Raw genomic sequence first — 13,123 nt, 5'->3', positions numbered from 1 at the left:
CCGAAGGGATCTGCTGATATCATTTGTAGCATTAAAAATAAAAATCAAATAAAAATTCCTTCAAATATGTTAAAAATATGATAGGTTTTTATTTTTAAATAACTCAAAAGCATAAAATTCAAAACAAAAATGATCTGGTAAATATTTTATGATCATGAACCAAATTCTGGTTTCTTTCATCTATCTGGAATTATGTGACATATCTTCACCAATATGTCTAATTTAAGCCAACTGTATTGTTCATACCAAACCAAATAAAACAATCCTCCAATGGAATCTTTCCCATAGTAGAACAAATATGTGGACTGGCTAAAGGATACAGTCACAGGAAAAGTGAATTTTTTTTTTTACTAAATGTAAATATTGGAGACTGTGGAAATTAAATAATTAATGGGTTTACATGTGCCCAACCTAAAAGTAACTTTTTACTTTTGTAAATAGTTAAATCTTAAAATCTAACATCTTCTTAATGAAATATCTACAGAATTTGTGAAACTACATATATTCTTTTAGAATTATTTTACACTGCAGTTTTCAGCAATCATGTGAAGAGTTCACAACACAAGATATTAAAAAAATAAATGGTGATGCCATTCACAACTGGAAGGCCTGAAAATGTTTATTAGTTTGAACTTGTCTTGACTTTAACCTACTGTTTCCATTAGACCCAGCATAATCCTTTCTAAAAACAAAAAGCCTGGAAGCTATTAGTCAGAGTACATGAAAATCATGAGGATACATTTAAACGTGGCATAACCTCTATGACTGGAGAGGGATAAGTGAATGCATACTTTCTGGTTCGACAGACACTCTGTATTATATGACAGTAGACAGTACAAGCCAAAAGCATTAAGTGTCACCAACTGTCCCCCAGCCCTTCCATCTGTTGTTTTCGAGTTCTGATCTAGAAGTATTGCTATATTAGGTGCTGGCTTTTTTTTTTTTATAAAAGATGTCAATGAAGCCATCACCTAATGGAGAGAGAAGAAAGAATAGACTGAAAGGCCCTGGAAGGGATACGGGACTATCAGGTAGTAGAACATGGAGAGTTGAAATTTAGGATAAAAGTCCCCAAGACCTACAAATTATTGTTTATTATAAAAACGTAATATAAATTTAAAGGTAAAGTTTGTTTTGCTAGGGATTTATGCCCAATGGAATACTAGAAGCTTATCCCTACAAGTTTGCCACTGTGTCATTAACAAAATTGATGTCTACTGCTAATTTTCACCAGAGCTACCAAGTACCAAGCAGCAAAGACCAATAACTTACCAATGAATAAAAATAATTTTAGCAGCAGAAATTCAATAGCTGCTAGTGACACTTACACCTGAAGAATGAAGAAGCAATGCTAAGTATGAACTCACAGTTGGATAAGTATATGTTACTTTAGCAATATTTTCCTATCCTTTGTGGGAAGTTCAGGATATCGCCCTTGATAGACATCTAAAGGCACCAAAAGTAAGTCTATGATAAATATAATAAATAGTCTATAGTAAATAGTCTAGTCTATGATAAATATATAAAAATAAATAAATAAATAAAAAAAAGGACGGCATTGGTTCCCACTGAATGTGTCAACTACATCCACTCCTATGAACATTTGGCACATGGGGAACAGATATAAGACTGATGGAAGGTCAGTTGATAGATATGATAATTCTAGAAAAGCAATCTCAGGCAACCCAGGTACTTTTTAGAGTAATTTAGTTCCAAGCAAGGATATAGCAACAGGGCAGGGTAAACAAAAAAGAATAGCTCCCATGGTGCTCATTCGGGGCCACATGCACACAGAAGTTACCCAGGAGTCTCCACCCCATATTTCCCAGCTGCGCCCTCTCGAGATGCGAATTCGCTGTGCCTTGTTTGAGAAATAATGGGAGCGCTACAGCAAGACCAAGAAAACAAATATTCAGCATTTTCCTTTTTGAAAGCAGGTGACCCCCTTTTCCCCAGAATAAATCTTAAAAGGAAGCCTAAACAGAAAACAGGATGGAGTTATGCCACATGTGCAACACTTAAAAATTAGAGAACACTAAAATCTATGTGTAAAGCTTGTTACTATGAATCCAAATGGAAGGTCTTGTACAAACTTGATATTTCTGAAAATATGAAAACAAATATTAAAATAGTATAAATTCCAAATACCCCATTTGCTTGTGATCTTTTCAGGAAAAAAAAAACAGGGCTCTGCTCCCACTCCATGCAGCTCCCCTTACAAGCAAAAAGTATAATTGTTTTCTTCTTTTCTTCTTTACCGGTAACCATCCTCAGCCGACAGAGCACTGATCATTCAAATATTAAAATTCTTGAGACATAAATCGTTTCATAATAACATTTATATATATAGTACAGATAAAACATTGTGCTCCAACTTTACTTCCCTGAAGGAAATAAACTGCAGAAAATCACAATATAATTTTAATACAATGAATCCTCATGCAATGCCATGATTCACCCTTAGGTGGCGATGCTTGAGAACTCTATAACTTTAGCTGGGTTTTAGGAGCTCTAAGAAGATGGGACTCCTCTATCACACTAGAATCACAAGCAAACAGGGAATTTGGGTTTTACATGAAATTTTAAATGATAATCTATATTATAACTGCATTATAGAGTGAAAGACAAAGAAAAACAGTATATTATCACACTACTTCAAACAAAAGATCAGGTTAATTGAGACAGGATGAGGAAATAAAAACATTTGCCTTTAACATTACTGAGAAAAGTGTTATCGTTTTGCTTTGTTTTATTGCTAAATCCTAAATGTTTAGGGTAAAATTTGCTAGAAAATAAAAATGTGAAAGCTGGAGTTGGTTGCAACCGGGTTCAGATTCAGTTATCAGTCTGCTGTTTAGAATAAAGTCTCATTCTAGCTGCAATAAAAATATCTACCTTTCCATTAATTCTTTAAAGTGACCTTGTGACCTATACGGTTGATGGTTTAAAAAAAAAAAAAAAAAAAAACTCTAGAATCATTGTAAATGATTCTGCTATAATTCTTACTTATATGGCAGTCTTTGTGTTGAAACTCATTGCCGACCCTAGCAGCTGCCAGCTGTGAATTTCAGGTCTTTCCAATATCTGTTCTGCATGCTGTGGTTCTTCCAACTGGCAAATGTTACTCCAGGACATGTGCCCTGTGGTAGAAACCATTGTGCGCACCAGGGGAAATTATGTTTGACACACCCAGAGGTGTCAGATACCTGCAGAAGGATGGACTAAGAAAAGTTTACATATATAGGGTGCCAGAAGGCATCTTCACACAGCATCTTTCTATAGTTACAAGATCAGTTTCTAAACCAATATAACTACATCAGAAAAGAGTTTTTAAAAAAGCCATCCAGGCTGCAAAAATTAATAAAAACAATGTATTTATAAAAGGTGTTTATTTGCCCAGGTTAAAGTACTGCTAGCAGTTGATTGTCACATTTAAGAATTCCAACTTAATGTAACTAACTACTATTAGCCATAAACATTATTTAAAATTATTCAAGGGATGACAGCTAAATCAGCCAATGGTTCATTGTGTCTGGTTGCAATGGCTAAAGCGGACCATGAAAAGGCAGAAGTCTTGCATGATGGACAAGGAGTTATGTGTCCCTCCTGCATTACAATCCGCTCTCTGATTCAGCTAAAGGATGAATTTGAAGGTCATATAGCAAAATCATGCTTTCCTTTTGGTAATAAAAAAGGTAACATTTTGACAAGTGACATTTTTGACAGATGTCTTGAACCTTGAACTTTATTGTAAATTGTAGAATTCATTATTAAAATGAATTTCCCAAAAGAAGCTGCAGGAGTGTTTACATCAATGCCTACCAACCTGCTTGTCAAAGAATTTGTGAGCTTTTTCCAGAAAGGGCTTCTAACTACACAAACGTTTAAATGGTCTAAATGTCACATGTGATGCTGTAATGTCTTATATCAATGCATACAACCACTTTTATTGCTTACTGCATTTGGTTTTCTGTATTAGGCCTAAACAGTCTACTGACACAGTGGTATGAAATATCAGTGTAGCTGACAAAAGAACTGTCCATGAAGACGTATGAGACTGAGACATGCTTTTGCATGTTTATTAACAGGGAAGAATTTCTAAAATTAACAGCCCAAGTTTAATTATCACACAAATAGGGACCTGGCATGTGTTACATCAGTTTTTTCTTGCTTCATGCAATGGGTTGTTTGGCTTTTTGTTTTAGCTCTACACTGTACAACGCATGCTCTTGTAGAGTAGAGCTCGGCTCTGTGTGCAGAGGTGCTGAATAAAGAACCAGCAGTTAGGCACAATGTAACTTCGCACATGTGCATCAAGAGTGGTCATCTATCTAATGGCCAAAGAGCACTGCTGTGAACTTGGAGGTCTGCCATGGAGTGGGAAGCAAAGATGGTGCTTTCCGAGGATCATGAACCCGTCATTGCTGCAGGACAAAGGTAAAATCTATGAAACAGACTGTGTGTGTGAGAGTGTGTGAGTGTGTTCAAGTTTGTTCCAATAACACAATGAGCACATGGTACATATAAATAAATATTTGTAGCCAACTATAGCAGTTTAACTTATGTGCACACAGATTTGTTTAGCCATAAGATGCTGCAATGTATACATATTAAAATCTTTGTGGCTTCTGTTTCAAGGCGGATTTAATGGACTTAATTATTAAGTCTACTTTAATCTGCTAAACACATGTGCACATACATGTAAACTGTGACTGTAAGAAGAAACTACATTTTTATTTTTTTGCATCAAATGAAAATAAAAGCCATGAAATGTGTGGTTTACCTTGCTAGTTGATGCTTTGTAAGTAGTCTTCAATTTCTGTGACAATTGGCTGGTACTGTGGCTGGCTGAAAACATAAAAGGATAAAAAGACTTTAAACACACATAATAGAAAAGTTCAAAGAATTCCCATAAGATGCTGAAAACAGAATTCTTCTGCAGGAAGGATAGACCGTCTTCAAAGAAATTTTTCTGTGCTATGTGCTTCGTCTATGTCTCTTTTGTGCATTGCCAGCACTTAAAAAGGAGGACAATGTAAGAGTTAATTAGAAACGAAGAGCTAAATATTTTGCAAGCAAGAGATATTTCTTTCACACAGAGTTATTTTGTCTCCTAGAGAAGTAGCTGAACAACTAACTGTTTAGAAGAAATAGTTGACAGAATACTTTCACTATCTGTTTTGAGCTTGTCTCATAAGAGATAGCGGAGACAGCTGATTAAAAATGAATGAAAAGGAGATCAAAAGTGCCAAAATAATGACTCGCTCATATTGTTTCCACTGAAATGCAAAGGTGTTGAAAAATGAACTCTGGCATCTAATATTTGTCCTGCTTTGGGTGTTGTGAGTAACCCACCTACCAAGAGAAATTGTTAGATGCAAAGCAGTATGCAAGCGAATTTGGTACATAAAATAGATATTGGGCAGGGAAAGTGTAACAATACACAATTAGACATGAACTCTACTGCCTCTGCACTCCTCCATACTACCAGTGTGTTCCATGTGGGATATGAGAAAAGCTGATATCAAGACAGAGAGCCAGATACCTGTGGGTGTAGGTAAAATACACATTTTCTTTGAAGAGAAAACTCAAAACATAATAAAATATGGTGTTTTGTTTAATTTTCTAACCTGTCTAGACTTTAGTTTTAAAGGGCATATGAAAGCAAAAAACTGCATAGTAGCTTGCACTCTTGCATCACTGGGGTCCCAGGTTCTGTTCCCAGCGGGCTCACTGTTTGCATAGAGTTTGCACATTGTCCCCATGGTGACATGGGTTTACGCCAGACATTCGGGTTTCCTGCCACATCTCCAAAAACATTCAGATAACTTAACTGGCTTCCCCTTAATATGTGGCCTTAGCCTATGTTAGAGACAATCCACTATAAATATATTAAGGATTCTGTATTGTGAGCTCCGCTGAGACACCAATACATAATTATGGACTGCACTCTATATGTCAGCACTGTATGAATACAAATTGATTATATTACCACTTGTGCATCATATAGTGATAGAAATATTTACATATAAACCAGAAGCCCCTTTATATAGAAGCCCAGTCCCCTGCACTCTCTGTGCACACACTTTTCTGACAGCATCAGAATGAACAATAAAAAATCTGCACACTGACAAGGCAGTTTTAAGCTTGATAACAAGATTGCTTTTGTTGAATAGTCATTTACCTTTTGTTTTCATTTGACCTTTACTTAATTCAGCTCCATCGATCGTCTGTCCTTCTACTGCCAGGCGTTCATTCAATGTGTCTATTTCACGTCGCACTTCAATATAACAAAAGCAGAAATTAGCATTCAGGAGAAACATTTAGAATGCTTCAGTTTAAGCAAGCAAGTAAATGCCATTTTCAGTGCTGGAGATAGAAAGTGGAAGGGTTTCCTATATATGTAAGGTTCCCTATCAGAGATAACTTGGGCAGGACTGAGGGTGCACACCTGGTAAGTAAAAGAGGAACTAAAGACTCCCCCTGTCATGTCTGTAACATCCAGTTGTACAAGTAAAGCCTTCACTGTTATTCTAAAACTACCAGTAGCACATCAGATAAACAACATAAAAACAAGGTTTTCAAATGCCAGTTGGAGAGATCTAAACAGATAACAGTTTCACACACACACACGCATATATATATATATATATATATATATATATATATATATATATATATATATATATATATATATATATATTTTTTTTTACCCAAGAAAACATTTTCACCCTCTAGGTAATAAATAGTGCTAAATAATATTTGCTCAAAGGAAAATAGTAAATATTATTCTATATACTTGGCTGTAGAGGACAGGATGTTTTTTCAGCTAGTACCTACTGATCTAGAAATGTTACTGTGGTGCAGGCAGTGCCAGGTCAATTTCCCTCTTGTGGACATGTCCAGGGAGGTTGGCTATGGTCCCAAGGACCTTCAATTTCTTAATATTTGATGTTGTTGTAATAGAAACATTAGGCTGCTTGGACATTGTCCTATAGCCTATAATTTACTTTCCAAACTCAATGTGCAACACACAATAATACCCCCATTTAAACTGGCTGAATGACTGCACAATTGGGGAAATGTGTGACACTAATTAAAGAAAAGATGTCTGAAGCATGCAGAAACCCATGTTTTCCATGTAATCACCTTTTAATGAGCTTTATGGGTACCAACAATTTATCCACTATTGTACATGTGTTTGTACATAGATATATAGTTTAAAAAGAAATACACAAATGTGCATTCAAGAAAATCATTTTTTATAGCTTACACCCTACAATACAGTTAGCAACCCAAAGGAGTACAAGCATTAAATAGTCTTTGTTCATTATGGTTGTGTGCATTTAGAGAAACTCAGCTACAATGGGTCAGGTGCTGAAATACGTAAATTGTAGCACACAGTGTAGGTGTGATCATCGCCCTTATGTCACAGATCTCTTTAAAACCAGGTCCCATTACTACAATCTTGTAAAGCTGTACTCGTGCAGTACTTACATTCTAAGTTCTCAATATACAGGTTTTCAAATTCTCTTTCTATTTGTCCAAAAAGCTCCATAAGTGTATTGCGCACAGAGGATGGTAGCTTGGAATCCTACATAGGAAAAACAAAAAGGTACAAAATTAGAATATAGTATATAAGGTTTTACAGGAACAAAATTACATATAGGGGAGACAACAGCTATCAAAGTAAAAACAAAACAACCATGCTAAACAATCTTCATTTTTATGCCCCAAGGGTTCAATGCCATGATGTACAATCACACTAGTACATTATGACATTTACCCGCCCAAAAAAACACACCTCTGGCACGGTGTTGTTCTTGGAAATTGGTCTCTGGCACTTTCATCTTTACCTGGTTTTCAACTTTATTCTCCGGCTAAGTTGCAGTGCAGTGCCCGTGTCCCAGCACAGAATTATGTAAAGACTGCACATTGGGATGATATGTCCTGCTCTCACACAGTCAGTCACTGTGTGAGAGCAGGACATGCGGTCTAGCAAAAGTTCATGAATGAAGTCAATCGCTATCCAACCTACTTCTTGTGAGCCCAGGTTGTCAGACACATCAACTTTCCTGAGCTCACATTACACATAGTCAGAATGGAACTCTCATGTCAATAGGTTAGTATCCATTAGTCTAGGAGTAAAGGACAACTCATAATGCTTCTGAATAGGAAGAAAAAATGCCTATGACATGACTGGAGCAGCCCTTCTTCACTCAGAGGGGTTTACCCCTGCAATGTAAAGATTAAATGCTTGTTTCCATTGAAAATACCATCACCCAATTTCTCATTCTGCTGTTCCCCACCAATGCTCCAGGTTGTGATCAGGCCCTCAGAATTTTCCCTTACAATGAGATTTGCTGGTCCTGGATGTTCCATGTATTGATATAGGAATGCCTATGACCAAACGGACAGAGAGCCTATGTGAGGAGTCCTGGTGGGGTGAGGAATATGGTATTGGTGCTTTTTAATGGAAACCCAGAAAATAACAAGCATTTAACCCTTAAATATGAGGGGAAGCATAACTTAATTAGTGCAAAGTTAGGATTAAGGGCAAACACTGCAACAACAACTGAAAATATCTAATTACTAAAACTACTCTATATTTTTTTCTTTACGTTACTCTAGAAAGCTAGTCGGACAAATAGAAAAAAAGGGAGCTATATAGAAAAAGCTGAACAGGAAAAGCAATAAATCGTTTGACCCGATTACTAATGTTTGTCTATCCAGTCTTCTATTTCCATCAAAAGCAGCACAGCTCACATGTAACTCTTCCTATTTATATTCATATTTCTTTGCATTGCCATGATCAAGTGAATACAAGAGGAGGAAAAGACAGGACTAGAGCAAGATTTACACATCACACTTCAAGAAAGCACTAATGCAAATAAGAACTAGATAATTAATACTTTGCCACCCTCCTTTACAGCACTTTTCCTGTTCTTTACAATTCTTTTTACAACATTAAAAGGGATTAGTGATTTCTACAGAATTAGTGCCGAAGGAAATGGATACAATTACGTCTAATAAAAGAGTTCTAAAGCAGAAAGTAGAAATTACTCCAGCTTTTACATAATGCTCTTCATTCTATCACTTAGCCTAATTTCACATCTGATTTAGTATTCTCAATCTATGAACAGAGTAAGCAGGAAAATGTTATACAGCAAGGCCAGATACCTGTTAGTACATAGTACAGGCAGTTAATATTTATCGAAAAGCAACTGTACCCTACATTATTATATCTGTCCTCTAATTAATCCCTTCCCCTCCTTCTGGAGGGCAAATCACCATTAAAAACACTTGCCTTCCCCCTCAGTGGCAGACATAGCCAACAATAGGTCCTTGGACAGAACTGGCTGAACAGACTTGGGGCCCCTGTTGGCTAACGAGGATCCAGGACATGTGTGGTGTGGCACACTTTGCACCTCCCTATGTCCGGCCCTTTTCCTCCCCGTTTCAGCAATATTCACTATGTGACCCCACATTGCACTATACTGCTTTTGCTCTGTAGTGAACAAACCCAGATACAGTTCGTTCTAAACACTACGGCTTTAGGAGCAGTCAGATTCTATCCGGTGTAGGCAGAAAACAGAGCACAGCATTTGAGTGACCCATTTGTGTAGTGGGAAAGGGAAACATTTGTCTTGTCTCCTGACATCTCAATTAAAAAGTATAAAGAGTACCTTTCAACTGCTTTGTTGTATCATATATGGCTTGTCAGAGTTGCCAAAGTAACAGCGAAGGGCTGCAGGAGATCCAGGGGTGGCCCAGTTTAACCTCAAACTTGTAAGAAAAAAAAAAGATATACTATAAAAATAAACACACACCCTAGGTGTTCAGGTTCTTCTCTCCAGCCACTACAATACATAGCAGCCAGTGGTAAGAACAGCAGAAGCCAGCAAGGTGACTGCTACCCAAAACAATCAAAAATGTTGGAAAGCACTGGTGCTGCCAGCTCTGGGACCGAGCAAAAAACGGAAATGCCAATCCCTGGAGTAACCGATATTTATCCTCTTCTATTACAGCTGCTGGTAATTTGTTTTTTGGAGGTTCTTTTAAACCAACTTAAAAAAACAGAGGGCTTTTAGTTTGTGCAAATAACTCTACTTTTAATGTCAGGCATGCACTGCTTTTCAGTTTACCAAGATTAGAAAAGTCAATACCAAGAAGAATCAACTGTGTAAAGCAATTGATTGCAGCGTGGTGTTTAAACATGCAGTAATGTTGCAGGAATTGACTGTAGGAACATCAATAAATTGTGTTGGTCAACATTCAATACAGCTAACTCTCGTACTGTAGTCCATGACAGGTGTTTATATATGCTTTAATATATAGTATGTAAATCATTCTAAATGTTTCTAAAATCTAAATGAACAGAAGGGCATTTCCCTCTAGCTAAATACCTGTGATCACGAACCCGCAGAGCAATGTTTACAGAATCGGAGCAGATGGGCTAATTTAATTAAAATATTGCAAAGTACAATAAGAATATATTAGGTTAGAACAAGAAGGCTCTAGCTTTTTGTTTTGTTTGTTTTGCTAACTAATTTTAAGCAGTTGCTAGGAGTGCCTCTACTGTCAATGCATATACACAAGGGGCAGGAAAATTTGAAATCAGAAAAAAAGAAACCACTTAAAAGCAAGATGTTAGCCCAAACATAAGACAACCAGAAAGTGACTAGAAGAGGGTGAAACGGAGAGCTGGAATACTTGCCAAGGTTTACTTTAAAGGAGGACTCAACTGATCAGCATTTAAGTTGCTTTAATTCTTTAAACTGCATGGGGAGTGTGAGATTGCTATACCATCTCCCAAAAATGTTACATTGCCTGTGTCTGGCTTTGGGTGTCACCCGGACACCAAAAGAACTTGGTAATGGCTTTATTTTAGTAACAACAAAAGTCAAAAACCATTTCAGGTTGCAAAGGGTCATTAACATTTGGCACTGGCGATATGCAAATTATGGGATCGAGTTGCCACTATAACTCATTACAAAAATTAAAGTGTAAACAAAGTCCCACTTAGAGCTTTAGCAATTTAGGCAGGTGGACATTGAAGAAAGGGACAGACCATGTCCTTCTGCAATAATTTCTCTTTTCTGCCTGATCACCGCACAGCTGTCAAATTTTGCCAAGCTGTGCATGGTTTTCCTGGCAAGAACTATGAATGAATCTAGATGGCCAAATAATCCTTGGAAAGTAAAGAAGGAGGAAGATGGCAGCGTCATGTGATGGAATGGGGATAGGTCAGAACTCCTGGGTTCAGTTCTGCTTTCAGAAAATGTTCTGATCAACATGTGCAGTGTAGTTGGCAAACCTTTGTCAATCACTTAACCAGAAAAAGCCTTCAACAAGTGATGAAGGCAGTGAGCCACTATAAAAGTATACGAGTACAATGCAAAAACGGCAATGTCAAGAATGACAGCCCACATATTTTGACAGTACAGATTTTCCTTTAAATGCACTTTAAATTAAAAGCTGAAAAGCTTATAGATGCACATAGGAAACACTGCATATCTGCATACTTTTAGGAAACACACATTCAAAGATTTTTTTTTCCTTTTTGTAAAAATGGGGAAGCACTGGGAGGTGTATGTGAATATGCCAAAAAAACATTAATGGAGGAGAGAGGGTGGAGTAATGAGAGGGAAACACTCATCAGTTTCCTTCTGCTTCCTAACTCATCAACTTACTGCCTAGGGTGGAGTGATGTCAGCAGGATTAAGGCAAAGTGGGCAAGTCCTGGCAAAAACAGACAGCCGACAGAATACTTGTAAATTAAATGCTTTAAATGCTTGTCTTTATCCACAAGTTTCATTAGGAAGAACAACTTATCCTTTTCTTGCCTGGCAGCCAGTGCTTCCTCTTTTCTTGCAGGCTTAAAGTTGTGGACAATTTCTTTCCATCCTCACAATGCAGGGCTGTCAGACTAGTGGCCCTGTATTGCAGAGGATGAAGTCAGAGTGCCTTCAACTGAAAAGAGGTAAGGAGAATCACTTATAAGGACCAGATGAATGGATAGGAGAAAGCCTGGGATATGGAAAGTAAATAAAGCCTTTGATGAAGCAAATAAAAATGTTTTTTAATAGTAACCTACAGAAATTTAAGAACTTATAGCAGAACTAATGTACCACAAAAAAGTTTTTAAATCAGGCAGGGCATTACTGCAGAAAGGCCCCTTTTTTTTTCTTTTTTGCAACTAGCACACTTTCTGTTCCTGTAACAATAATACAACTGTGGCAACAGAGACAAAAAGGAAACATACACCTAATAGGGGTTCTAATCTTTCTTACTCTAGTCAAGTTTTGTCTACAGTTCTGTTTGCGAGAACAAAATGCCCGGTAAGATCTACGACAGTGTGAAAACAAATAAAATCCTAACTAGCTAAAACTTGCCAAAAATGGTCATAAAAAGTGAAGTAACAAGACATTCTAAACAAATCCATTCTAAACATTACAACTTAAATATACACAGAGGTCTTGGGAACCCTGAACAAAGAATCTTTCTCTGTTTTTATTATCACTGTGCATGTTGATTTCCAGCAACACAGTAAAAACATGCAAGTGAAACAACTTCAGGGCAAAGTGCAGATTACTGATTTTATGTATTCTACAGAGAATAAATTTGCTGCTTCATCTTCACAAATTACAGGAATCACAGCATTTATAGCTACCAATGTTCTGATTAGTCAAAATCCTTATCCTACGAGCCCACAGTTGCCACAAGAAGATTTTCTTTTAATATGTTTTATTCTGTTTTTTTTTGTTTTGTTTTTTTAGCAGATTTTTATTTCACTCAATTTGTTGACTGGCTTGGACAAATACAACCTATAGCCCCAGGGCAAAGGCCAATTTGAGACAAAATGGAAAGTCTAAAGCTGCGTACACACGTCAGATTTTTCTCGTCCGATAATCGGCATCGACCAGATATCGGGCGAAAATCTGCCGTGTGTACAGTCGGTGTCGTCCATCGTACGAACGACCGTCCTTGCGGATCCACATACGATGAACGACGACCGATCCTAATGCAAGGGAAGGGGGAGAGCGCGCAGCAGGGTGCCGCTCCGTCGTTCTCCCCCTCCCCTCTCCATAGAGCAGAACGGTGCTGTATGTACAGCACCGTT

General features: G+C 37.2%; 1 protein-coding gene across 2 annotated transcripts in view; it reads right to left on the bottom strand.

Moving 5' to 3' along the window:
- Nucleotides 1–7,594, bottom strand: part of WDR37 (WD repeat domain 37) — a gene marked incomplete at its 5' end in the record, with an annotated part of 44,768 nt that extends 37,174 nt beyond the window's left edge. Inside the window, 4 exon segments of one of the 2 annotated variants that reach the window (XM_072412628.1) lie at nt 1,802–1,885; nt 4,784–4,848; nt 6,185–6,280; nt 7,498–7,594. In XM_072412628.1, coding sequence (XP_072268729.1) covers nt 1,802–1,885; nt 4,784–4,848; nt 6,185–6,280; nt 7,498–7,594 — 342 coding nt within the window. 2 annotated transcript variants of the gene reach the window in all.
- Between the last annotated feature and the right edge of the window lie 5,529 nt (nt 7,595–13,123).

Source organism: Pyxicephalus adspersus, chromosome 5, assembly GCF_032062135.1.
Source record: "Pyxicephalus adspersus chromosome 5, UCB_Pads_2.0, whole genome shotgun sequence".
In the NCBI taxonomy this organism is placed as follows: Eukaryota; Metazoa; Chordata; class Amphibia; order Anura; family Pyxicephalidae; genus Pyxicephalus; species Pyxicephalus adspersus.
This window is presented reverse-complemented; position numbering and strand designations above follow the sequence as displayed.